General features: G+C 48.2%; 2 protein-coding genes and 1 long non-coding RNA gene across 13 annotated transcripts in view; 1 reads left to right on the top strand and 2 right to left on the bottom strand.

Moving 5' to 3' along the window:
• ANKRD11 (ankyrin repeat domain containing 11) overlaps positions 1-10,143 on the bottom strand; it is a 159,889-nt gene extending 149,746 nt beyond the window's left edge. For 2 of the 7 annotated variants that reach the window (XM_056361032.1, XM_056361031.1), the window contains exon 1: positions 9,869-10,143. The gene's annotated coding sequence lies outside the window, so the exon portion shown is untranslated. Of the gene's footprint in view, positions 1-2,535; positions 2,685-2,743; positions 2,888-8,539; positions 8,933-9,868 lie in introns of those variants that run through there. The other 5 variants (XM_056361037.1, XM_056361038.1, XM_056361034.1 and 2 more) reach the window with 3 other exon arrangements.
• Positions 10,144-10,484: 341 nt separating this feature from the next.
• Positions 10,485-26,704, top strand: part of SPG7 (SPG7 matrix AAA peptidase subunit, paraplegin) — a 42,068-nt gene continuing 25,848 nt past the window's right edge. The window contains exons 1-4 of one of the 5 annotated variants that reach the window (XM_056360365.1): positions 10,485-11,854; positions 15,349-15,453; positions 21,020-21,122; positions 22,467-22,556. In XM_056360365.1, the coding sequence (XP_056216340.1) occupies positions 11,705-11,854; positions 15,349-15,453; positions 21,020-21,122; positions 22,467-22,556 (448 nt within the window). In that variant the 5' untranslated portion in view covers positions 10,485-11,704. Of the gene's footprint in view, positions 11,855-15,348; positions 15,454-19,321; positions 19,611-19,921; positions 20,040-20,156; positions 20,181-21,019; positions 21,123-22,466; positions 22,557-26,704 lie in introns of those variants that run through there. The other 4 variants (XM_056360369.1, XM_056360366.1, XM_056360367.1 and 1 more) reach the window with 4 other exon arrangements.
• LOC130159118 (uncharacterized) lies at positions 17,525-19,131 on the bottom strand. The gene is made up of 2 exons (XR_008825623.1): positions 18,538-19,131; positions 17,525-18,408 (listed from the first exon to the last, which is right to left on the bottom strand). It is a non-coding gene; the product is annotated as an uncharacterized LOC130159118 (long non-coding RNA).

The following is a 26,704-nucleotide window of genomic DNA, read 5'->3' as shown; positions in this document are numbered from 1 at the left end:
CTTTGAAGTTTGACTTAAAGCCCTGTGCACGCTATAAAGCTGATCTGAAAAAACACTGCATATTAACATTTTATATAACCACACTCACGGAGAGCATCATTTGTTAATCATTTGGTGCAAATGTTGACAAAAGCAAGTTAGGTCAGAAAGTATCTTGGTAACAAAACTCTTTACAGGTGAGCTCAGGTTACTCTCAAACACCAAATCCACATACCAAATATATTCCAGTCATGCTCCACTTTCCCTGAGGATCACTTGCTGCAGAGCCCACAGCAGCATTACCATTATCATTTCAACTGATTTAGTCACTGATCCACGACTCCCTCATCCTTTCTCTCTATAGCAATATGCAGACTATCTCCATACAATGCAACAGCTGCAAACCTGAAGACTAAAAAAAAAAAAAATCAAATAAAAATCTGCAAATCAAACTACAGTAGCAGTTGCTAGGTTCCTTTTAAAACCTTCACTAATTGCTAGAACCGGTTTTCTACTGAAGCTTTTTGCTGCAGTGGTGGAGAGGTTGAACGTTGTTTTCACAAAAGAACTTCTAAAACCACAGGCTGCATGTCTGCAACAGCAAGTATTTATATTCCGTGCACAAATCAGATTATGCGTACATACACCACCCTCACTGGTCTTCCAGCAGATGAATCCCACCAGGCCAAGCCACCTTCTGGATGCCCCAGCTATCAGGTTGGGCACCCTGCTTTCTGCTGATGCACACCGCACCCTTTTGCGGAGAACTGGCTCACTGGGTCAAAACGCATATGCATTAGAAAAGTCATTTTTCTCTGTAAATGTAAGCAAATGCATGCTAACACAAAGTAAAATTCTAGAGAAAACCATGCAGCTTTGCAGCTTTCATGCCCTAGCAAACGGCAGGAGGTTCAGAGGAAAGCCAGGCTGCTAGGCAATACTATTCATGCAACGCTGCCAGCAGACCTCCCATGCACCCTTCTCTATTGCAAGCTGCATCAAGTGAATTAGCACCAGATGGACAAGATAACAGCTCCGGAGAGACTATCAGAAGGATTCTTGCGGATTTCAATTACCTGCACTGCTCCATATGAGTAAATTCTGCCTACAACTATTACTGGTAATGTCGTGGAAAAGAGCCCCATCGTTCAAATACAGGATGAATCCATAAAACAGAAAGATTCAGACAGCTGACCTAACCAGAGACAACAGGTGGTAGAAGGAGGTAACGAGCCATTAGTGGTACGCACAATAGGCACGCAACAGCAGACCCAGTGCTGCCAGCACCCCAAACTCTCAGCCCCTGGCAGAAGTCTCCATGCCCTCTGATCCTTCACCTCTCAATGCTACTGCAGCTTTGCTCCCATTTTGAAGTACTTTCCTCCCACCATGCAAAAAACAAGGCCCAGATCTCCAGAGGGAGATGAAGACGCAGGATGATCTCAGAGAAAAGGAGAAAGGCAGGAACAGACGGGAAGGAACATCAAAAGGCAGACAGGCTAAAATTAGAAACAAGAATCCTGGATGAGGAGGACCAAAGCAAGAGCAGAGAGGCAAGCAGAACCTCCATTAGATGAGGCTCCTGGGAAGGAGGAGGCACAGACAGAAGGGAGAAGGAATATTATGGTGGGTGAGGTAGGAGAAGCTAGCAGACAGAACAGACTGCAGAAGTAAATTCAGCATTTTAAGACTACAACCTGTAGCTTTCTATCTAAGGAGCACTACTCAGCACACCAGGAAAAAGCCACAAAGTTGAATTCTTGTCTGATCTCTTCTGCTCTGGATGAGGGCTAACTCAAAGGCTGAATTAGCTCTCACCACAGAACAAGTTTAACACCCCAGTACAAGTGCTGATCACAGGGGAAGGCAATTTTGATTTGCCACCATCACCCACAACAGAGAGTAGCTCTGAGTAATGCAGGGCACCTCAGATCCCAGTCAGAAGCCTTCTGGGCAGGTGGCAAAACAGAGAGCGTCAAACAGATCAGAGACTAGGACAGTGAGCACGCAGTACCCCAACATGTGCGGAGAGACAGGCTATGGCAAGGAAGGAAACTAGAAAAAATAGAGATGCTATCCTCATTTTCAAAACTAGCATATTCTCACATGTCCCTTTCGAGTTGGTAGGACAAGAAACCACGCGAGTTGGAACAAAAAGGTCAACGTCCAAGGAGAACAGGCTTTCATCTTCAAGCCTGGTTAGTGCATTCAACTCTTGAACTGCTCAGAAAGACAAGAGTTTTACACACAAAAATACCCAGGCTTGCTCATATAGACCCACAATCTAGTTCAGTTAAATGTATCTGCCTGTGCCTAGCTGCAAGATGAAACCAAGGAGACAGCTAGCTATGGGAAGCAGCCAAACGCCGTAACTAGAGCACCAGCTCACTCAGTGGTATTTAAACAGCCATAGCACAGCCACGAGCAGGATGTTTGTTTCCACACACACACACCCAGTCCCCTCATCTACCTAGATCTATTCCCAGCATTAGCATGGCTAATCTCATCCATCCATCTAAAGCTGTAACTATAGCAGTACTTTATAAATAGGCTTACATCTTCAGTCCATCCAAGACCTGACGCAACGGCAGTCGGTGCAGCAAGCGGTGTGTGTTGTTACGACAACACTGACATTTCACAATCTGCAACAGCCATCATCCTGCAGAACATGGAAAACACCAGACCGAAAGTGTAAAGTCTACCCAAAAGATTACTGCTTTTCTTAGGATATGGTCACTGCCACAGCCAGCAGCGTATCAGTTACCTCCTCCCTGTAGAAGGCAGCTATCAGGAGGCCATTCCCAACGGCGAACTTCTTGGAACTTTATCTGGGCTCCTCCTGGACCTAACCAGCCTGCAGAAAACCCAGCTACTTGCTAGTAATTTGGAGCTCCTGGTACAACTTGTTTACACAGAGCAGGTCATAGGATAGGCTGGAAGGTGTAAGCAGGATATAGTTTTTATGGCTCTGAACTCCTGCCCAGATAAGCTGATAACACTCTGTGCTCAGGGCGGGGGGGGGGGGGGGGGGGGGGGGGGTGCGGCACTTTCATGCATGCTTTATTTAAAATGAAGATGCACCATGAACTGTTGTTAAGCATTTTATACTTAATGATGAAGTTTCCATTCACCTTCTTTTCCTTTAAAGCTATTTAATGGTTTTGTTGGTTTGGGTTTTTTAGGAGTTCCTAATTACACATACTTTCATTTCATATCAAGACATTCAGAGCAATACAGTATTTTCAAAACCAAGCTCCTCAGCCTTTTGCCGCACAGGCTGTCAAGCCTTCAGGGACAGGCTGCCCCTGGATTGTGGTGAATATTTTAGAGGGTAACATCTCCCTCCTTCACCATGCCTGCGACACAATTTTAGCAGCTTTATGCTGCTCTAAAGGTAAATTATTTTTCAATCTTTTCTATGCTGCAAAGCCATCAGTCTCTTAAAAAAAATTAGAGCCAGGTTCCTTCAGCTTTTGCTCCCCTTCCCTCCCTCCCCTGATTACCCACAGCTATTTAACTGCCCCACCATGACACCCTGCAGACCCTGATGTCCTCAGCTGAGGACCTGAAGCCTACAGCTCAAACAAGGACCCCCCTAACATTTTTCTCAGAGCAAATCCAACACAACGCAAGAGGAAAGGAGGTGCTGTCTCGCTGTCCATATGTGGGAAAAACATCAGTTCCCTCGGCACAGAGCTGAGACAAGGCTTCTTTTACACATACTAAAAAGTTTTCTACCCTTTCCATTTTCAAAGTCTGTAAAATTTTGTTGCTGAAGAAGAAACAGGCATGCATTTTAGTCACCTCTGACTGAACCCAGCACCAGCATGAACACTCTTGCACCTAGCAGCAGAATTAATAGCTCAATGTTTCCACAAAATGCCGGATGTTGTAACCTTTGCTTTACTAATACAAACACAATATGCAATCAATAGCTTGCTCCTGCCACTGCAATAATTTATAGTGGAAGATTTATTTTAAAAATACTCATCGGATCAGTTTGGTTTTCTTAGAGACAGGGGAAGAAAGGCTGCCTACAGATTTTCAGAGGATAAATAATTCAATGCATGAATGCCAAGGGCACTACTGCACACATCCATATGGCAGGGACAATGCAGACAGTAATATATGCTTCACATCACCACCCTGACAGTGACTTCAACCCTGACCTAGAAAAAAACATCACTTTCTTCTGGCTACAACAGCTAATTCACTCTCCATCACTGCTCCCCGTAACGCTAAGGACTACTGTACACTTTTTGTTTACTTTGGGGTAGTGGCTCCCAATTCCTCAGCCTTCACAGACTGCAATTTTAGCCTCCGTTCACAACAGCTACACTGCAACGAGTGGAACAACTTATTCACATGATGAACTTAAGAAAATGAAAATCAACCAGAAAAGACACAGGTTTCAGAAATCCTCTTCAGGAGCTCACATCTTTTCACTACCAAAACCGAAAGGGACAGGAAAACCCAGGACAGTTTCTCATTCGTGAGGTCTGGCAAGACACCAGCGGTGCCCAGAAGAGCAAGGCACAGAGGGCTGCTGACAGCCAGCACCCACCATCTGGGCTCCCACACCAAGCTTGATAGACATGGGACTTCGTAAGATCATGTTGAAGGTCGAAACAAGGCAGAAGGGGTAGGAGGCTGCACTGGGGCAGCCTCCCCTCCGCTCCTCCATGTCCCTCACAGTCAGCAAGCCTGCAGTCGCACTGGTTTCACGGTGCCAAAATTAACCATAGAGACACTACCTTGCCCCACTGTCCCATTTTCGTGGCAACTTGACAAACTTCTCTACATTCTACAGTTTGGAGAAAACATTAAAGAATCAAGAGGAAGAATTCTGGAGCCCAAAATACCTGATATAATTAACTGCACCTTCTAACAGGATTATTTCCTTTCCTGACCCCAATTACTCCTTCAGTTTATTAAAGAGAACTCATATACACAGAAATGTTAACACCCTGAAGAGTCACATAAACAGAAAAAAGTCTGAGGGCACCATTATAAACAGAGTTAATGGAACTCAGTGATTGGAAATGGATCTTGAAAGCTGTCAGATCAAAGCAAGATCTTTCTCGTGTAAGGACTGCATTACCCTTGGAGCCACAGAGCTAATACCATCTATAAAAATATTTCGCTCAAATAAGTTAAGAACAGCAGCGTTTCATCTGTCAAAAGGTGCGAGGCTTTTATGGGATTAGCCATTCCACATACAGCATAAAAATTAGAACAGATTTTTAAAAGCCCTCAGCTTAGCTGACGGAGACTACACAGACCAACGTGTGTGCCTGCTTCCTTCGCACACTCTATACGCTGAACAGATTTTTCACTGCTATTAGCATTTAAGCTTCTTTTTATTTTTTTATACACTTGTAAAAGATTACAAATTGGCATCACCTCTAACTAGCCACAGATGAAGCTAGCACCACCACCCAGACTCAGACGAATTAAAGACTTTTAAATACCCAACAGTTGCATGAGAAAATACAACAGAACACACCAGTTCTCACACAGGAAAGCTTGAAAATTCCAGGTACGATTGAAAACACTCAAAAACAGCCTCCAGACCATGGGCAGTGACAGCTTCCTACCCCTTTCACAGCAGGATACCAAAGACAGCATTTTGCCCAAGCATATTTATTGAGGCTCTAGCTGCACAAACCCATACTGTTTAGGATGCTTGCGATTTCAAATAATTGACTACACAAGCTTTCCTTTATCATTTATGCGAGTATTTTTTTATGACCGTACATCAGTGGCATACAAATTACGTAACACTTGGCTGAGAATCCCAGTGCTCTGCGCCCTCAGAAAAAGCAGCTCCGTGCCGCTAATCTCTCTTGCAGGGAAAAAGAAAATATTTAAAAGCTGCATACAAATCACTCCTGTAAAGTGTTGTGCAGACTGTTTTAAATTAGATGGGGTAAAAATATATGCAAGTGTATCACGAAACACTAAAATCTTTGCTATGGAGACACAGTTTCTCTCCACAGCCTTTTACAACTGAAATACATACAATTCTCACTTATAATGGAGGTAGCAGACAGGCCACCTCTACCAGAGCCTCATCAAGGGAATACAATTAGAATAACAACCACCATGTATTTCCAGGTATTATTTGCTTTGCTGTCCTGAAAAGCAATAGTACCTGTCACCACTTGCTCTGTAGCTACCACCATTAAATCTTAATACTGAGGAAGAATTTCAATCCGTAAAGCAGACTGTCAAGCCTGAAATTCAGGTACTCCGCACGGAGGGAGGAAGAGGGGCTAACCTCGGAAGAAAGCAGTCACTCAGTAATTTTATAAAATGTAATTAACCAGCTCCGGTCCTGTGCATTTCGTTCCCTTGGAGAAGGATTTCTTCACCAAGTAATTAGACCGTCCCAGTTAAGACTCAAGTCACCACAGAACATATTTTCCCCAAAACAAACCCACATGCATGCTTTTAGAAGATTCAAGCACTACTTCAAAAAAACCTGCTGCTGTGTCTTCAAAGTTACTTAACGCTCTTCCTAGTTTTTGCCTTAGTCCCTGCACAGATCTAAAACTAACTGAAACCAATACACCACTGTGGGAGCCCCCAAAATCCTGGGTTTATTCCCATACTTGAGACACTTCATTATCATAGAGTATCACCTTTTAATGTACAGAAAAGCAGGAGGTAAAAATCTTCGTACTTCAAACACATGTCCAAAAGCCACAACTTAAAGACAAAGAATACAGATTAAACGCTGTAAAGATATACTTGTCAGGAACCTTCCTTTGAAGTGTCTGCAGGAAACACTGTCATCATGCAGCCATGTTACAATTACACAGTTAAAATAATCACCACCAGTTGTAAGCAGTCCATCTGGTTTACTGAAAAGGGAACACTGCTGCTACAGTATTGATTAACACGACTAGTCTTCACTGACCCTAGAGAAATACATTTGTCTGCTCTACTGAACAGCTGAAGAACGCTGCACGACACTGCTCCGTTTTGTTTAGAAGCATATTTGGGGACTTAAGTCAATTAAAACATAAGTAGAAAATAAAATAATCTTAACAGGTTGTCTACCACACATGAAGGAAGAAATGAAGACCAGCACTTTGCTGGAGGGGTTTTTGTTCTGGGTTTTTTTTTTATTTCTCTTCCCCCATCCAAAACCAACATTCATATTGGACAATCTGTATGTTTAAGTCTGAGAAAATGCTATTACAACATCGTAAAAACAAAGAGCAGCACATAAAAAAAATCAGTTCACCCTGAGCCATGTTTTTTATGAAATGGAGATACAGACAAGAGTTCATTTTTAAAAGCAGAAGCAGAACTGAATGGTAAAACCAACTGTGAAACACTAAACGTAACATCTTCAGTTTCCAGCCTGTCAAAGCAGCTAACACTTACATGACCAGGGCTCCTATAATCACTATTTAGAACAGAAATGGGGGTGTGGGGGTGTGTGGGGGGGTGTGTGTCTGTGTGTAGTTGGGAACTAATCAAGTGGGAGGGCAGACATCAAAGGGCTTGTACACACTCCAAACTCCAGTGCGGTGTTCGCTGCATGGGCAACTCAGTCTGCTGTGAATTTCGCAAACCAAACCCTTACCACTTACTCAGACAAGTCTGGAGGTGATGCAAGTCCCAGCTAGCCTAACAATACAGGTTCACAGCAAACTCCTCCGAAGCCCAGACCACCCTTTGCCAGGTAGGACACAGACAAAATGTGCCCTGGCAAGTTTTATACCTTCCTGCACTACCTCCTTTAGGACTGACAAGGTCTCCCAGCAGCAGAGACCCGGAGCATCTCTTCATACAAAAAGCTGAGCTCCACAAACCCCAGACACGCCTAAGCAAGAGCAGGCACCAGGACAGACAGGCTAGCGCAGACAAGGCTTTGCTCTAGGGACAGAGACGCGAAGGCCGTGAGGGTAACTGTGCTACAGGAGCAGCTCGACCAGAGCCCTGAGCGCACACCCACGCAGTCACGGACCACCTCTCAGAGTGAGATCTTCCACTGACAGAGCATTCCCCATGGAAGGAAAACAGGTCACGCAGCTTCAGGGCGACGTTTCACAGGCATAACGAAACGAGGTGCCTCAGAGTTTCCCTGCTCCACGTAGCATTTTAAACCCTGCTCCTGCAAGCCACCACAACCATTTAAAAGCGCTCCAATAACACACCTCTAATCTGCCAGTAAATCCATTCTGTAAAAATGCCAACTTTTTCTTTTTAATCAAGTCAAATATTTAGTTCCTGGTAGAGCACACACAAAAGAATGCACCAATGCCAGTTGAAAACATGCGGGAGTTAATCTTCTCCCCCTCCATGACTTCATGGAGTGGGGGTTTTCCGCCCCCCCCCCCCCCCCAAAGGAAATAATTGGAGCAATTACATAAAAACGTTCCATTATATGAAGAAACCAGAAAGAAAAATACATTTAACCCCAAGTTCCTTAATTTTATACAAATTTCAGCACAGCACACAGCCACTACAAAGCATTACATTGGCAAGATGTTTTCAGCTAAGTAACTCTGCCTACACAGGAAGAAAAAATAAAAACTGTCTATACCCAATTTCAGAAGTCATCTCAGGAGGGAATTTTGCTTCAAGAGCTGCCTGGAATTTGTTCTCTGCCTATAGGGCCATGTCCCCAGTGGTAAGAGAGTACTCTGTGTACAAAACCAGGAGGGGGGAGGAACCCTTTTCCTGCAACTGGATATCAAAACAGATCTCCAAGCTTAGAGTAGAAGCCAATCCGTAAACACACCGACTCTTGTGCCTCAATGAACAGGCCGATTTTCTCTCTGCACGCACACCCCCCTCACAGGACAGCTGCTCTCTCTGGGAAAGGGCAGAGGGCATCAAGGGCTCAGCTCATCCCCGCTCCCTTCGAGGCGAGGGCTGGGGGAGAGCGGCGATTTGCCTTTCTAAACATGCAATCAATCTACCGGACTGGGGGAGGTTAATTCTGGACTGCAGAAGTGCAGCTGTTTTGGGCTGGGATTCTTTATTTTTTTTCTCCCCCCCCCCCCGTTCTCTTTGCTAAGGGGCAAAGGTGTCGAGCAGCCCCTCCCCGGCACACAAAGGCTCCTCGGAGAAGAAAAATACCAAGCAATTTAAAGATTAAACTAGAAAATAAATAAATAAACGGGGATCAGCCAGGCTGGCTGGCGGCAGCTCGGTTCAGCTCCATCCTCTGCGCACACACACGCAGGGCTAACGCCTACCCAGGGATGATGAAATGGGAAACGGAAATTACCATTTCAGACAACTTTTGGTATTGTTCCCCCAGCCAGCGCTCACCCCAACGTGCGCGCTGCCCACCCGCGCCCCCACACAGCCCGGCGGGGGCACGGGCCCAGGCCGCGACCCCGACCCACAGCCCCCTCTTCCTCCCGCCCGCGTTGCCCCCGCAAGCCCCCGAGCCCCGAAATATTTAACAGCCTCCGAGCTGTACCTGCAGCCCCCCAACCCTTCCTCACCCCAGCCAGCCCCGTCCCTCCCGCTCCCCGCAGCCCCTTCCCACCGCCTGCCCCGCCAGGTCCCCTCCCGCTCCCAGGGCCCCCCCGCGCTCCCCTCTCCACCCGCAGCCCCCCACAGCCCTTCCTCACTCCAAACGGCCCCTCATCTCCCTCACCATCACCCCCCCCTCAAAACCCCTCGGCCTCACCCTCTGCACGTCGCTTTCTCCCCACAGCACGACCCCGTCCCGCCCTCTCCCCGCACCCCCCCTCAAACACACCCGCTGGCCCCTCTCTCGGACCCTCCGCCCCCCGCTGCCCCCCAGCCCCCGCCTAGGCCCCTCTCCCCGACCACCAGGCCGTAGAATCCCGCTCCCACCCCCGCCCGGGCCTCGCTCCTACGGGCACGGCCTCCCGCCCCCCCCGCCGCCCCTTACCGGCGCTCCGGGCTCAGCGGGCCGAGGGCAGCCTCGCGGGGAAGCGAGGCCTGCGGCTCCGCCGGCCCCGCCGCATAGAGGAGGCGGCGGGGGGGGGGGGAGGGGGGAGGAAGGGACTGCGGCGGCGGCGGCGCTGGGGGGCGGCGGCGGCGGCGCGGAACTAGCGGAGGGGGCGCGGGCAGTAGCGGCGGCGCCTCCCGGCCGCACGCTCCATGGCCCCGCCGCGCTCGGCCTCGGCCTCGGCTCGCAGCGCTGCCGCCCGCCCGCCCGATCGGCCACCGCTGAGACGCTGCCGCTGATTGGCCCGCCGCGTCGGCGCGCCCCATTGGCGGAACGCGGCCAGTGCCGCCGCGGGGGGGTGAGGGAGGGGGGCGGTGGAACTCGGCGCCGCAGCGCCCCCCCCAAGCCAAGCCCCGCCGCTGCGCGCGGGGGCCGACGGGAGCGGGGAGGCGGGGAGCGGCCGCCATTGGCCAACGTGTCCCGCGACGTGGCCGCTCATTGGCGAGCTTCTCAGAGGTCAGGAGTGTGGCGGTGCTTCCGGGGTGGGGTCTCCGTGCGCAGCGCTGGGCGCCGGGGCGGGCCCGGAGGGGGGGCGGGTTGGCCCTCCTCCCCCGGCGGTACGTGCGGGGTGCGGGACGCAGGCTGTTTGCTGTCGTGCCACCCGCCCCGGCCTGCCAAGCGGCACGAACGGCGGCAGGTGGTGCAGGGTCAGTCCCGTGCTCTGTCCTCATCCTCTCTCTGGGAGGGCGAGCGATGCTTCCCGACCCCGGTGGACAGGCGCTTCGCTCGCGCCGCCCTCCCCACGCTTTTCCCCATCGGCTGCCGGGATTGCCCCGCTCCGGGCGGACAGTCCCGGGGTGCCGGCGCGGCCCAGGCGCTCCGTCGCTTCAGTGGTGGCACCTGCCGCGCCTCGGGTGCTGCCCCTTGTTTTTGCTCAGAGGCACCGCGAACGGGCGCTCCCCGGTTTGATGGAGGGTGCGGGGTCCAGTGCCTGGGCCTCTGCGCACCGATACACTCGAAAGTCATCGTCGGGGTGAGGCACTGGCGGGGGGGCTATACCCTAAGGGCCAGGGTGGGCTCGAGGGGACGGTAAGTTACACGTTACTGAGCCGCTGGTCAGGAGGCACCGGGCGTTAATTTGGTGTTTACATCCAACTGTCGGCTGTATCTGCATGGTGTGGCCGCAGCATGTGGATAGACGCTGCAATACAAATCGCTTCATGGTTTGTGGCAGAGTTACTTAATTACGTCCTCATTAAAAGTTCTTGATGCTAAATGTTTGCTTTTACTTTCAGAAGGGGCTGTGTTAACGAGAAACTTCTCTTGGAAGTTACTGAGCTAAACCATTGTTCGTATGTCGCTGCCAGGGTCGGAGAGAGAAGGGACCAGGCGGGTGAAGTTCCAGGCTGCCCTGGCTGGAGCTGTGGGTGCCGAGGCCTGGCTGTGGCACCGGCACCGGGGTTAGCGCAGCTCCCGCACCCTCCAGGGAGAAGGCGGCCAAGTGGGGCTTCACTGCCAGGCCTGGGTGGTCTCTACCGTACAGTAAAGGCGCATCAAAACAGGCCCTGCTCCCTCTTGGCCCTGGGACAGGTCGCTTCCTCCTGAGCAGGCTGCCTTGGTTGTGCCTGGTTTGGTGGGGTTTTTAATCCTTTCGTAATAGCAATTTTTTGTGCTGTCTTTATTCCCAGGGTTTCTTCTAAAACAACCAAACCCTTGGCTCTCCAAATGGGGATGGCCGTTCTTGCTGGATAAGCCTTCTGCCTTTGTCCCACTGGGCTTGTGGAAGCAGCAGAAGTGCAGGCGTGCTTCTGCTGTGCCGTGCAGACAAGCAGCCACATGACGGCTCGGTTCCTGTACTTGAGAAAACACCGCTGGTGCCTGTCCTGGCTGGCTGCAGCGCTGCCTCCAGCCCCAGCGAGGCTGTCTTATCTGCTCCCAACAGTCGCTGTGTTCCCACCTGTTAAACACATGCTCTCCAGCACTAAGGTAACTCCAAAAGTACCGGTAGATCCTGTTACTCACTGCCCATGCCTGAGCTCAGCACGACCCTTCTGCAGAATAGGAATGCTTATTGTATACCTTGTATTTCACACCACACATCTAGTGCCAGAGCCCCTTTGCATCATCAGGGTAAAACAAATGCTGCAGTATCCCCCAGGGAAGATGAAGTTTATGGGGTAGATCTTCACAGCAAGTACAAAATGGGGATAACATGCACTGCTCCCTGCCCAGACCAGGTGGCCAAGGTGCCCTGGTGTGGGTGGCAGCTGCCTGCACAGCTGTGTCACTGCGTTTTGTTTTGGTTGCTGAGGATGGGGAACCCTTGAGGCAGCAGCTCTACCAGTGACCTCATCGGTAATTGTTCTGTTTTTTTAAACCCCCTCTTCCAGGAGTGTGGTCCATAACTCTGATTGCTTTTTTGGCATTTGGCAGCCAAAAGGATTGTTCTCATGTGCCAGCAGTCCCCCAGGAAGAAAAATCCCTTTGCTGGGCTCAGTAGTGATGGAGGAGTGGCTCAGGAGCACGTGGACAACTTCAGTGTTAAATAACAGCATGAGAGAGATTTATTCTGAGCCTGTTAAGCTGGTCCTGTGTTCTACTTAGGCTTAGTCTTTTTATCTCTACCCATCTTCCTCTTCCATAAGACCTACTAAAACAGTCAAAAGAAAAGGTTCTTGGAGTAGTTTTTTTTGTCCTCCCTTCTATTAAGCTTCTTGTCTGCCTTCACTGAAAACACTGCAAGTGTTTGCTAGTTTGGTGCCTCTGAGTAGATGAGAGGGGAAATATGTTTTCTTATTTCCTAAATATAGTTGGCTGTAACTGCTTCCGTGACAGCTTTGAATGTCATCCAGGTCACAAAGATCCAGTGGTGGGGAAGAAGTTAAATCGTTTCTGTGTCATTCTGACCTTTTTCTATTTGAACACAACAGTGTGGACTATCAGCCTATTTCAGGGAGGGACATTAAAAGTGCTTGGTGAAAGAAAGTTAACAGTGGGAGTAGGAGGGGAGAATGGTTTCAGCTGGGGGTTGTTCTGCTGGTTTTCTAGGTGAGACTTCTGCAATGAGGACGCTTACCCTGCTTGGTTTTTCTACCCTGGGATGGTTTTTGCTCCTTGCAACTTTATTGCAATTCTTAAGAGGAAATAAAGCTATAGTTAATTGTTGAGAGCACCTTTATCCTTCACTAAAGGTTGCAAGCTCTCAAATCCCAAAATAAAACAAATACTCTGGTGCTGAGGAGGAAAGAGAACATTGCACGAGGGCAGAGAAATTAGGCCACTTGGGGAATATGCTTTCAGGCTTATTTCTGTCTGTTACAGCAAAAGAAAAGGACACTAACTTTGGGGAAAGAGCTCTGTGACCCTTTGGTCCTTGCTCTGTTACTCTTTTCCTCTCTAACTCTGGAGATGGCACCTGTGTCAGCTGCTCACCTGCTTTTGCAACCAGTAGGTAACCATCTCACTGCTTCAGCTGAGCTCCTGTGAAGCTCTACAGCAACTGTCTTGTGGTGGAAGGAACCATTATGTCACCCATAAGGTCAGAAATACCTGGTCTGCATTAATGTGGGTGCAGTTCTCTGCTGATTCAGCTCCTATCAGGATGCAAAGATGGGAATCTATTTTTAATAGATTAGTCAATGTGTGATTTATGACTGCTACAGTCACACATCAGGGTAAATCCTGTGTGACCAGTCAAGTGCCAACATCAAAGAGGCCAAGAGAATAAAACTTTAGAAGAACTTTGATTAGAAGAACCTTTACTTCAAGCTTGGCTCGTGTTTTAATTAATGTCATCTATTAACATTTTGAAGAAAGATGGTTTTGGCAAACAAAGCAGCCATTTAGAAAGGCAGCCATTTGGAAAGCCAGCAAGGAGTACAGCTGATGCTCTTGGTACTGCAGCAGAAACCTTCCTAACTCTGCACACAATCTCATTTTTCTTAAATAAAACTACTTTTATGCCATCCTTGTATTTTTTTGCTGTTGTCATCGTTAAAGGACAACTTCAGTTCAAAACAAGCCCTTCTGCCTGTGATGCCATTAAGAAATAAAATATTGGGCTTTCACCTGCTTTATAATGAGGTGGTTGCTCACAGCTCTATGACATGTGATTAAATAATAAGGCTAAACTAATGCAGCAGCTCACTTGTACCAAAACAGTATTCTTTTGAAAGTTTAAATCCTCGATGCAGCCCACTGTGTAATCAGCTGAGTCCCAGTGAAGCACCAGGACCATACGCTGGGGTCAGGACAGGCAGAGGCAGCAAACCGGGAGCTGATTTTGCTCCCGTGCTACCCCATGCCCTTGGCCTGCACAGGCAGCAGTATTGATGGACCCCTCAAAGCTCTGAGCTGCTCTCATGGATAGTAAGTCTATTTAGATGGTTCCCTGCGAGACCTTATGTCTATGCGAACAGTAAGTCCATGGAGCATCCTGCATCCCTAAAGAAGGATGCGTTCTGAGGGCAGTGGTCCCCTGCTGCTGGGTAAATGCCTCATATATGATGTTCTAGGCGTGAACTCATGACAGTCCTGTTCTAATTACTGTTTTTACAATTTGTAATGACAGGCTTTAGGTTTCTAGGCTGCTTATGGATTTCAGAGGTGCAGTGACAGTTGCTCACTCGGAGCTTACTGACCTCCTCCAGTCTGCGAGGTTTGGAGATGACTTCAGCCACCTCCTGCACACAGATGGATTCCTGAGCTGCTCCTGAGCTTTGCACGCTTCAGCAGCTCTCCAGGGAACACACTCCCGTGGAGCAATCTGCTCATTCGTGGCCTTTGAGTCAGAAACAAGCTATTTGCCGCCTCCCGCTCTACCCCGGCAACTAAGCTGAGAGGTACCCAGGGCGTCAGTCCTTCTTGCGTGCATTTACTTTGCTTTTCTAGTAATTTGTAAGCCGTGACTGGCAGACAGTTTGGTCACTGCTGCTATATGGCTGATACCCTGCGATCCCCTGCCTATAGCCATCTGTCACCTACCTATCTTAAAGTTAAATGCTCTGGTCTTTAGAGGTGACTCAGAGATAAAATTCTGTACCCCAGCACTGTGTCCCGGTTATGCCTTAAGCTCGTGGGCTGCCTTGCCATGGGGCTGGGGTGCCCCCCTTGCACCCAGGGAGGAGCGGTTTAAGGGCCACGGTGTCCCCTGTGCGTGGAGGGGAGCAGGTCAAGAAGTGGGTCTGGCAAGGAAGCACTGGAACATGCAGCGATCCCAAGCTGTTCCTGGAGGAATAGGTGTGATGGTTTTGGGCTGGCTCACATAAAAAGCTGACTGCTGAACAGAGCTTTCCCTGGTAAGCAGTTTCACTGTGCTTGAGGGACAGATGTGTGGTCTTTTAAGCATGTGCTTTGTTCCTGAGCCTAAGGCTTTCCTAGGTGCTTGGCCTTGCTGTTCTGAAGGAAAGCATCTATCCCTTGACCTTGACTTGTCATCTGCAAAGAAGTAATCTAAAAAAACCCCATCTGGTACATGACAGAGATGCACGCTGCTGAGGGGTGCTGGAACACTCTGGGGCCTCCTACCCAGTGCCGGGCTGTGCATTTTTGTCCTGCCATGGAGGAGTCCTGGCTTACACTGCTGGGTGAGTAACAGAGCAATTTTTCATCTTTCAGAAAGTCTGAATTTACCTTCTAGCAGCTTCAGCTCTCAATTTAATCCTTTGATTCATTATTGATGTGAAGTCTGTGGATGACACAGCAGCCACCTGATTCTAGGTATCCATTCACTTGGTTTGCTGTTTTGGAATGAGTCTGAGCTAAGCTGGGGGACGGACAGCATCCTGCAAAGAGCTTCTTGAGACCTGGGGGGGCAAGAACAAGGGCAGCAAGGCTGTCTTACAGGGAGCGTGGAAATAGGAGATGTGAATTCTCAGACCTAGCAGAGCAGTGTTGGCTGTGGAAACTGATTACTCCTGGCCTGAAAAATACGAGATGGGGCAGCTAATGCTGCTTCCTGCTCCTAACCTGCTCAGGAGATAAACCAGGGATTTCAGACTCCAATCCAGCACCTTTCCCCAGTAGTAAATACACGTGGCATTGCTGAGTGATGTCACGGCTGGAGCACATCCCAGCGAGGCCAAGCCTGGATCAGGTTATATCTGTCTTCTCTGAATATTGGCTTACTCCCAAAGGAGCATATTGCAGTCCAAGGGCAGCAACTGAAGCCACCTTTCCCAAGGTCATCTCTCACACACACAGAGGACAGCATTCGCTTCCGCGTACGCAGCACAGCCTGAGCCGTCCACACAAAAGTCACAGTGCAGCCATAGCAGTTGCTGACTGCACGTAGGGCAAAACCTCTTGACACTCCGTTCTGGCATCACTTTGTGTCACCACCAGCAAGGCAAGGATCCCCAGCCCTCCTTCCTGGTGCTTCATCATCTGGTTGCCTTTGAGGCACAGTGTGAAAGGAAGAATAGGAATTGCGTCAACTCCAGCTATGTGGCACGTCTGTAAATAACCAGTCCTCATAGTTCAGTACAGTTTTGTCACACCAAGGCCTGCATCTTGTGGCTGGGAGTGTCACAGCAAGAGTCCAGCTGGCCTACAGACCTGAAAAGCTGCTTGTTTTCGGTCAGTGAGCCCGCCCAGACTCAGCTGTGGGTGGTCATCTGTGCTCGAGTTTGGACCCATTCAGCTCTCATTGCCCTCCACCATTAAATGGGTGTGAGGTTGTCTTCACTGAAGCTGGAGCAAACCTAAGGCAGGCATAATGGAACGCGCTTGGCACTCTCTCAGGACAGCCCGGCAGAAGTCTGTAAAGTCGTGTGTTAAGCAAACTGCACTGCTTCACTTCTAATCAGGCTGTAATTCTATTTAAATGATGCAACTCTTTAAAAATAGATCAGGTCTAATTAGCAACAGGTCTAATCAGAAGATGGATGAAAGTAAGGTGTGATGTGCCTTGAGTGAAGCAGAGGTAGGGATGCACATGGTGCTGGTACCCTGCAGTGATTGGGGGTACTGGGGGGCCCCACTGCCCCATGGTTCCTGGTGCATCCTGTTTCCCCACTGAAACTACTGCACTTCTCTGCGCCTGTGTTACAGGGAGCCTCCCCCAACAGTCAGCACTTCCAAAAGAGCCGTTTCCTCCTCCAAACAGCGGCAGTGTAAGTAACCCCCCACCATGGATACCTCTGCAGGGTGGGTGAAGATGTGACACTCAGCTCTGCAGCAGTGTGGGTCGGCATAGAACAGAGGGCTTGTGCTGTGCCCGTGTTTGTGCTGAGCCAGAGCTTTTTCCGCTGTCCTTCACTGGTCTAGTCACTTAGAGCCACCGCAGCTCTGCAGCACCCATTTCACCTCTAGCTTTGTGCGTACCTGTATTGGACCTGGGCTCCTTGTAGCCTCAAAGGGGCCAGCCTTGGGTTTCACAGCCTCCAGTCTCAGCCAGGACGAGGGGCAGAGTTTCCTCCCCAGGCAGAGCAGGTGCCAGTGACTCTCTTTACAGACAGTGAGCATGCTAGAAGAGCCCACGTGGCCAGCATGGAGTGGAGGCAGGTAGCAGTGCACGCCACACTGCATCTCCCTGGGCAGCTCAGCCAATCTGGCTGTGCCGGGTGGTATCTGCGGGGTGGAGGAGCCACTGGTGTCTCCACAGCCGGCTGTCACATCCCTACTGCGACACTGCAAGCTATGACCAGCCAATATGGATTAATTGCGACCAGTTTAATTTTGTGTCTGTAAATTAAGCTGTTTGACGATTAAGCCAGTGATACAAAGAGACTTCCAGGAGTGAGGAGGACATTAACATGCTAATAGACCTTGCTGGTAGAAGGTTTACTTAGACACATCCCAGGGGGCAGATGACAATTAACATCCTAAGAGACTCTTAGAAAGAGGATGCTAATTCAGACCTGCTGGGAAGGGAGATATTTATTATTATTTTATGTAGCCCTGCAACCTCCCATTCAAGAATGCCCGAGATTCTTTAGGACAGGTAAGTTAGGAGAACCAACAACAGTGACGATAGCTAAAAGTTGTTCTGAAGCCACCTGATGGGAGAGACATGGACAGGAGGGAGGGAGAAAAAACTGCAGAAACCATCCTGGTCAGGCAGACAGGAGAAAAGAAAGAAACATGACTTCTTGAAGGCACATCAAAGGAAGCAGGCTAGAGAGATCAGATCTGCAGGCCTTGCAAACAGAATATTAATTTCAGCAGAGCAAGAAGGGTGTAACTGTGGCAGGAGGCAGACGATGTTTGCTGCCCCAAAGAAATACTTGGCAGATGACTTTGAGCCCACCCACTCTGCTGTTCACTAGTGCAAAATAGGAAGAGATTACACAAGATTTAGGATCAGGGACTTAAAATACAATGACCTTTGTGGTGTCTGTACATAGGGAACTTAACACTACTCATAACCTTGACACGCTCTGGTGCAATGCTTAAGGGGGGGGGTTCCACCACTGTTAGAACCGCACACGTGCACCAACATGCATGCAGACCATCAGTCTCATTGTAGTTTGGCTGCTGTGAGCTGTCAAACACATTGTAACGTTTTTTCCAGGGAAAATAGACCACAGGAGCCAGCTAACCTGCATGACAAAGAGCAAACATATGAATGTATATACATTTGTTCACTCATTTTACTTCTGAGTGTGCTTGTTAATTCATCATGCTCAGCTGCTGGTACTAAATGCTGTTTTCTATCAGCTAATTCATACCTTGAGCTATCAGAAGGGGAGTCTTCCTCAGCAACAGCTGCAAAGGGAGGGAGCTGGTCTCTCTGTTGACTCCAAGATTGCAAAGGTTGTTTCTTCCTTCTTTTCCCAGATGTTACAATTATGTGGGATGTGACATTAAGAGTAACAAAAATCCCACAGTGGAGCTAGTTAACGTACTCACACCATGAGACCCAGCATGGCCTGCTTTCCTAGTGCCATGCCTCCACAGCAATGGCGGGTAGCAGCAGCCTCTACTCTCTCCTGTGCCTGCAGGAACCTGCTCGCTCCTGCCAGGTGTTTGTTCTCCTCCTGCCTAAATCTGTTGGGGCGGTGAAGATAGGGCTGGCCGAGGCTGGGCTGGGGGGCTGCCTGGACTGCAGGGCCTGGACAAGGCCTAGCTGGGTTGTGGGAATCGGCTACTCCAGGGGACCTGGGCAGGCAGCCGTGGCCTGGGGCTCGTCTGCAGGAGGCAGCCCGCCTTGGGGGGCCGGCGAAGGCCAGGCCGCAGGATCCCGGCTGGGCCCCGGCCAAAGCAGAGCCGAGGGACGTGCCCCACCGAGGCCGGGCCGCGGGGCCCCGGGCTGGGCTGGGCCTTGGCCCGGGCCGGGCCTCAGGAGAGGGGCCGGCAGCCGCCGAGCGCGGGATTCCCCGTTGCCGCAGTAACCGGCCGGGCCGGGCCGGCAGCCCCCGCGCGGCTGGGGGCGGGGCCGACGGACGCCGACGGTTGCCCCCGCCATCTTGAGGCATGGCAGTGCCGCCGCTGCCGGCCCCTTTCCAACATGGCCGCTTGCTCTTCATCGGGCACTTCCGTCCCCGCTGAGGCCTCTGGCTCCCGGCGCGGCGGCGAACGCAGCTGCCCGCGGGCGCGGCCCTCCTCTCAGCGACCCCTCGGCGCTCGCTAGCAGCTGCCGCCCTCCGGGCGGAGCGGGACGCTCGGGCGGCTGATGGCGCTGCAGCGGCTGCTGCTGCTCCGGGGCTGCTGGCGGCGGCCTGCCCCGCCGCTCGCCCCGGCCTGGGCCTGGGCCGGCCCACGGCCCAGCGGCCGTCCCCTCGGCGCGGGACGCGGCCTGCAGGTAACGGGGCGGCGGGGGGGCCCGCGGAGCGGCGGGGGCCGGCCTCGGGGCGGGGCCCCGCCTCCCCGGTACGCGGCGGAGGGCGCAGCGCCGAGCAGCGGCGGGGGCCGCCGGCCTGGGCGGGCGGGGAGGCCTTGCGGGCTGCTGGGGCCCGGCGCCGCCGCCTCACGAAGCCCTGCGCCTCCTCGGTGGCCTCCCGCAGCCCGCCCGGGCGCTGACCGGGCCGCGTCCCCCCAGGGAGCAGGCGAACGGGGTGGGAGGCTCAGGGCCCCGGCGGCTTTGCGTTTAAACGGCCTCTTGCTTCGAGACAGGGCTTCCCGTGGGAGGTGTCGCCGGTTGGGCCATGCCCAAGGTCCATCGCTTCAGTGCTACGTTGCAGTACCTTGGGGGGTACCAGGCTGTCGTAAGCTAGATAACCTTGATTAAAGGGTGTGTTTCTAACCTTTTTCCTGCTTGGTTCTTTGCGTCTCGTGGATATAAGCACCCACCGTCTTGGTGTGTGCCACAGATGTGTGTTCCCCATTTGCTGGTATGGCAGGGCCCTCCCAGCACAGCCCCTTGATGCGGAAGGTAAGGGTCTTGTTTAAACGAGGCCTCCAACGTGATTTCAGTCTTCTTTGTGGTTTTCTTCAGTGCAGGGAAAAAGCACTGGCTACCCAAGTAGGCAATGGAGGAAAAACAGTTGTAGGACCGCTTTGTGAATCGTGCCAGGTTTTCCTGTGATCAGTTTAAGATAGTTCCGTTCTAGAAAGTACTAATCCCAAGAGGGGGCCGTCTCGGGCCAGCACAAGCTGTCACTGCCCAGCAAACCAGAAGAAAAGGGTGAGGGATTTCAGCAGTCAGTGTTCCTGTCTGGTGTGCTGCACAGAAATTTGTGCTTTTGCAGTAGAGGGGTGGTGAGACAGGGAGTCATGTATCAGAGAAGGGCCAAGACTTGTGTTCAGTGAAAGTGTTAGTACACGTTAGTTCAGATGTTGTGAATTTGCCTTTAAATGTGAATATCAACTGCAGGATTATTGCTGCATTACCACGGGTAAATAGCTGTGTTGTCCTTACTGCCATGCAGTAGGGTTACAAAGTAGTAGTCCTTAAGATTTCCGGTTGTGGGAGGGTATCTTTGGATTAAGTTGGAAATTACTTCCAACATATCTTTAGAATGAAGAACGGAGGTACAGGGAGGAAAAAAATTTTTCAGGTGTTTTGAGTATGTTTCTATTTATGCATGTGCTTTCTTTGAACTGGGTTATAAACAATATTTTCAAATTCTTGTGGCAAGTGCACAGCACAAGCAGGTCCTGCAGCTTACCCACAATATTTTCACATTTAGAAATCTTAGTCTCATGACATACAGAAAGGTTACAATAGTTGTCTCTTTTTTTTTTTTTTTTTTTTTTTTTTTCTTCCCTCAGAGCCTTCTGTCGCACACACTTTTCCCCCCGCGTCAAGGTCTCAGTGGAGTCCTGGGGAAACAACATATAATTCAAGATCCAGTCAGGCTTTGGAATCTCTTAGGTGAGTCCCAAAGACCAACCGTACAGGTGGGGGAGGGGAAAAGGTAGTACTTAGTAAGAGTATTGACTTTTTCTTACCTTCACTGTGTGTGTTTCTGAAACTGAAATAAAGCCGTTCTGTTCTTGGCTTTGGAGCTGTGTGCATTTTGCAGGGGTTCTAGGTTTTTTTGTTTGGTGACAGGGATGAACAATGGCACCTTTCCACAAGAAGCTCAGCATGATTAAGTAAGCACTTGAGTCATTAGACCTAAAAGCTAATTTAAAAACTGCAGACTTTAAAGTAGAGAATCTTTCTCTGCCTCATTAGCAAAGCCTAAGACGAAAATGTCGTTCACCTTGGTCAGAAATCATGTCATATGACCTTGTTGAAAACCTTGCACTGGAACAAGTTGAAAGTGTATGTTAGGAAATGTTATTTGAATTCTTAGAGCAAAAGTTCAGCAAGGTAAAATAAAGGAAATTATTGTTCTTGCTACCCTCCTCAAATTGGAAAGACAGGTTTGCTGATGCCTTTGAGATTTGAATGAAAGTTGTCACAGCTGTTCTGGCCAGTGTGGGCCTGGTGAGCTTGGGCTGCTTTACCTTTGAAAGGATTTTTTTTTTTAAGTTAATATAACAGTATATGCATAATCTTTCAAATGGCAGTGAATCTTCTAGTAGAATTAGCAGTGGACAAGCAGCCCAGTTTCTGGGCTTATTCCCCTTTCTGGAGCCTTTCTCGAAAGACCATGGGAAATGGAAGCTGCTGTTGTCAAGACAGTTGTCTTGCTTCTGAACTTTTTGCTTTTTCCTGGTGCAGAAAGCCTTTGTTTATTGTTTTATAGCAGCAACTGTGAGTCTTACTGTTTGTAGCCTTACTTTCTTGGCTTTTGTTAAGAGTATCATAACAGCTTTTACTGAGAAACCTGCATTTAACTCCAGTACGTATATTTCCTTAATAAGCATTTACAATTCCTAGTCTGAGGCTGTTCTTAACTGATCATACCAGTGTTAACTATGGCTATACCTTGGAAAACATCTACATGTTTCAGCATTGAATAAATTTCTCCAGATAATTTTTCTTTGCTTCATTAAAATAATCTCTGAACAAAGCCGTATTTTGGTGGGATTGTCGAAAAATTTATATTATATAAGGAAACTGAGGGAGTCTGTCCCTCCCATTACTCCCTGTGGTGAGCCTGTCCCATTTCCTTGCTACACAAAGGAAGCTGTGCGCTTCAGTGGATGTGGAGCGTAGCTTTCCATGCATTTGGAGCTTGTGTGTATTTCTGCCATCCTCTGTCCCCCTCTCTCACTGTCTCCTGAGGTCCTCTGGCAATAACTACTTAACTGTGCTTGCCTGCAGGTAGCACTTACTATTTTACTACTTCAAGCTCTCGGGGGAGTAACCAGAAGAATGGAGGACTCAAAAAGAGATCTCCGCAGGAGGACGAGGGTATGTATGTGTCAAGAAGATACTTAGTGAAACCATGTGTGTGAGTGAGGGGTAAGTGTAGACAGCATGGAAGGTCCACTGTACTGCTTCTATCTCTGGTACTGTAAACCTGTAAATTACCACCTCTACAAGCCTATGGCTAAGAACAAGTTTGAAGGGGTATTTTGGCTTACATGAGGCAATAACGAGGTTCAAGACGGATCATGAAACTGATTCTTTCTGTCCCACTTTGCATCCTATGCAAATAACTTCATTGATGTTTACCTTAAGTTTTGCCACTTTTTGTAAAGGGGAACAGTAGTATCAATCAAGTTTGGCTTAGAAGGTTTTGGTGTAAAGTATTTTGACTTAATAAAGTTGTATTAACTAAATTCTGTTCTTTAAGCTGGATTCTGTTTATGGGTTTTTTGGGTTTTTTTTTCATTTACCCACACTGTGGATGTGTCTACTTCTAGTGGTATACAGAGCTCAAAGGTAAAAACTGATTCCTTCAAGAATTCTTAGGTGTGTTACTAATGGCACTTGCTCAGAATTTTTCTCGTATTTTTTTTAAATCAATCTTCCTAGATACTGTTTTTTTGCATGTCTTATACTGCCTAAACCCCAGGTATTCTGCTGTATGGGACTTTTTGAAAATGAGTTTTATCTCACTAAATGTGTTCTGGGACCTATGTGGTGTGCCAGATGATGTTGAGAATTAGAGGAGTGCCCTCTCTGTGCCTTAAACTTAAGGAGATGAGGGATTTAATGACAAAAATGGGAGGTGCGGGGTGCAGCGGAATACTTTTAGTGTACTAGACAAAAACCTTGCATAACTTCTGACAGCCAGGGTTCTGAGCCTTGTAGGAGGTACTTTTATCATGTACCAGTAGGTTTTCACCAAACATTTTTCAAATACGAGTGGATTTGTGGGTCTTGGTATTGTTGTCAACTTTCTGCTATTTGTAGATTGACAACAGCTGCATTCCATTTAAAAAGTGTAATTTGACTCTTCCACTTCTGCAAAGAAAATTCTTTGCTTATTTGTGAGTACATTCCTCCTGAGAACTGAAGTGCATGCAAAGATTTTCTAGGTTCTAGATAAGCATGTTTTCAGACTCTCTGGTGTAGATTTTTAGCTGTGAAGCTGTACAGGTGATTGGCATGTCCTGTATCTGCTGGCCTGGTGGGGCAGTTCAAGAAAGGTGTCAGAAGTGGCCCAAGTGAAGATCTCATTCTTCTGTCTTGTCTCGTCAGTAATGCTTGCGGAAGAGCTGATCATTTCCTTCATTTTATGACGTTAGGTGATGCTTGCAGGGGCTGGTAATGTCTTGAGTGGGTTCATGGATGTCTGCTGTGCTGCTTGTTTCCTGGACCTTTGAGTGAGGGCTAAACCTGTAGATGGAGGGCTCCAGGCCTCTGTACTGTGAGTTGGAAGGCATTTAACGTCATGCTTGTCACACAGATTGTAATATATTTTTATGAATTATATGATAAACTTTTGCCTAGATGTCATCAAATAATGTGATAGCTTGGCTTTTCCTTTGTTGTGCTTAAACATAATGGTCAAATCCTCTTGGTCTAACAAACTTTTGAAGTAAAAGCAGTCAGCTGCTGCTGACTTTTAGCCTGACTCGTGTCATTGCAGTCTCTTTAAGGCAAGAGCAGTGCCTTTGCCTGCTTGATCCATTTAACTGGGTTGAAGTCTTCAATGGGGATGTGAGTGCAGGTATCACAAGACTCCTGGTTAAACAAGTCAGAGCTTAGAGGTTGGGGCCCTTGGTGTTTGCAAGACCGCACAGGGTGACTGTGAGCACAGCGCCTTGAAGTATTGTAGCTGTTAAAATTAGTAAACAGTAACATGCCGTTTTCAGTGGCCTCTTTTCTCCTGTGATTAATGGATAGCTTGACTTTGGGAGGTGGAATGCTATCCCATGTCTCCAGGGGAATACTTGTCTCTGCAGTAATTATTAAAAAGAACTCTTCGAACTGTCACTGCAGCCCTTGCAAGATTTTAATCAGAGAGTTCAGATTTGGGGTTAATGGCAAATCATTGCTTCATGGAAGCTTTTTGAGACTGAAAAGCTGGAAGTATTCCCACAGCTGTTACTTGCCAGTGTCACATCCAGTTACTGGCTCTCATTTACTGAATATTGTGGGGTAGCTTATGGTGCAACATGAATGTTGTACTATAAAGATAGTCACACTTTACGTAAGCTTAGAAATAGATTGATTTTGTCCTTGATTAAATGCAGAGTAGAGGAAAGCTTTGCATTGCCTTCTAGCTTTCTAGAAATGGTGTTTTTTCCTGAAGTTATTCAGCTGTAGGTTGACAAGTAGGTCCTAGACAAGTCTAATTCCTAGAAACTGGAGAAAATGTTTGTGCTGAGATACCTAATGGCCAGATTTTACCTTGTGGTGATCTTTTTGTGACCATATCCTCAGTTATATGTGCTTTAGAACATATTATATGCCTCCTCACTTTGTCTCAAATTTAATACAGAAAAGTGCTTTTGCAATAGTTGACTCTCACATCTCCAAGGCACTTGCATAGCAATAGATGGACTTTCTATCAATACTCACTTTCTAGAGTAGTTTCTTTTCTTTAGAGAATTTTTTTTATCTAGAACATGCTCAGCTTTTCAGGGTATTGCCCAGAATAAGGCCTCTACCGTACTGTATTTTAATTTTCGTTAATAAGACTATAGTCGATGTCATCCCGCAGCTTTGTGATGAATTGCTTTGTTCTAATAAAGCTGGATCTAGCAGATAACGCAGAAGTGAGGAGATGGTATCAAAGAACAAAGTGGATGGGCTGGACGCAGTGTCTGAGCTTGTCACTGTCTTTTGAAATTATGGCGTTATCTGAAAAGCTGCATTGTTTCTATTTAGGAACAAGCCTTTCCTGTTAAATGTGGACCAGAGCTGGGAAACAAGTGAAAAATGATGCTGCGTATCTGAAGGACAGAGTACTTTTTTTAGCATCTGCCTGGGTCATATGTTTGTCCCTTGGTTTTGTTGCAGTGTGTGTAGGGTTTAATTGGTGGCTAGTGATAAATGCTAGTGTCAGAACATTTGTTATGAATTTGCAAATAAATCGAATCTGGGCTGCAGCAGGCAGATGCATTAGCAGTCCAGTGGCACAGAATTAATTTATTTCTGGGTGTAGAATAGTATTTATGTATGCCATGTTGATGTTAAATTGTATATCAAGAACAAGTGCTAAATTATATATTGAGAACCTCCACATATGACTGGAAAGAGGAGGAGATATTTATTGTCATCTTAACTCAAACACTAGCTAGCAGCTGACATTGAACTGTGCTGTGGCAGTCCTTTGCAGACCACAGAATTTTAAATTTGCTGACGCAGTGCAAAAAAACGTTGGGAGTCTGAAAAAAAGGCTTGATGGCAAATAGTTGAAGTAAACCATCCCTTTTTCTCATCGCTTCAGTATGCCAGTAGTACAGTAAAGGCAGGGGGAAGCACATCTAGCACAGCAATGCCTCTAATACAGATCCTTAATGTGGACAAATTATCAGACCTTTTTAAACATGAAGTTAGTTGTAAGCATGGGAGAAAATCTGCGCGATTTTAAGACAGTAAGATTGATTTGCAGTGTATTTATATGCATAGGAAAGCTGCATATCGTGTCTCTTGTGCTATTTCAGGTTTACTGCAAATGCAGATGTTTTCTTAGGTAGTTGAAATGTTGTTGGTCTCATGACACAGGGTGCCAGCAGGTCAGGAGCTCACTGGCAAGCAATTATCTCTTATAATACTGTGTTATGTGATTTACCAGTGACACTATGACTGGCTTTACTCACTCCTAATATTTTCCAGTGGATGTGCTAGCAACAACCTGAGGACGAGGCAGTGTAGAAGCATGTTTTGTAAAAGTGGCCTATAGTCATTCTTGAGTTTTGATTTTTGGCAGCAAGGGGTCTGATGGCTTTATTTGACCTATATTCATATTAGGCCAGGCAAGTGAGATAGTCTTTTGTTTTAGAATAGATGACGTTTGGTGGGATTATAATGGGTCTAGTGGACTGTGACCATCCGAAGCCTCCTGCACCAGGATTAGACTGCCTTAGAAAAAGGAAATGCTGATCAGAGCAAAAGATGTCTGAGATTGCTGTCTGTCTTTGTACACAATCAATAATTGCTGG

This window comes from Falco biarmicus, chromosome 15 (genome assembly GCF_023638135.1).
Source record: "Falco biarmicus isolate bFalBia1 chromosome 15, bFalBia1.pri, whole genome shotgun sequence".
In the NCBI taxonomy this organism is placed as follows: Eukaryota; Metazoa; Chordata; class Aves; order Falconiformes; family Falconidae; genus Falco; species Falco biarmicus.
The sequence above is the reverse complement of the archived record's forward strand: the minus strand, read 5'-3'. Positions and strand labels throughout refer to the sequence as shown.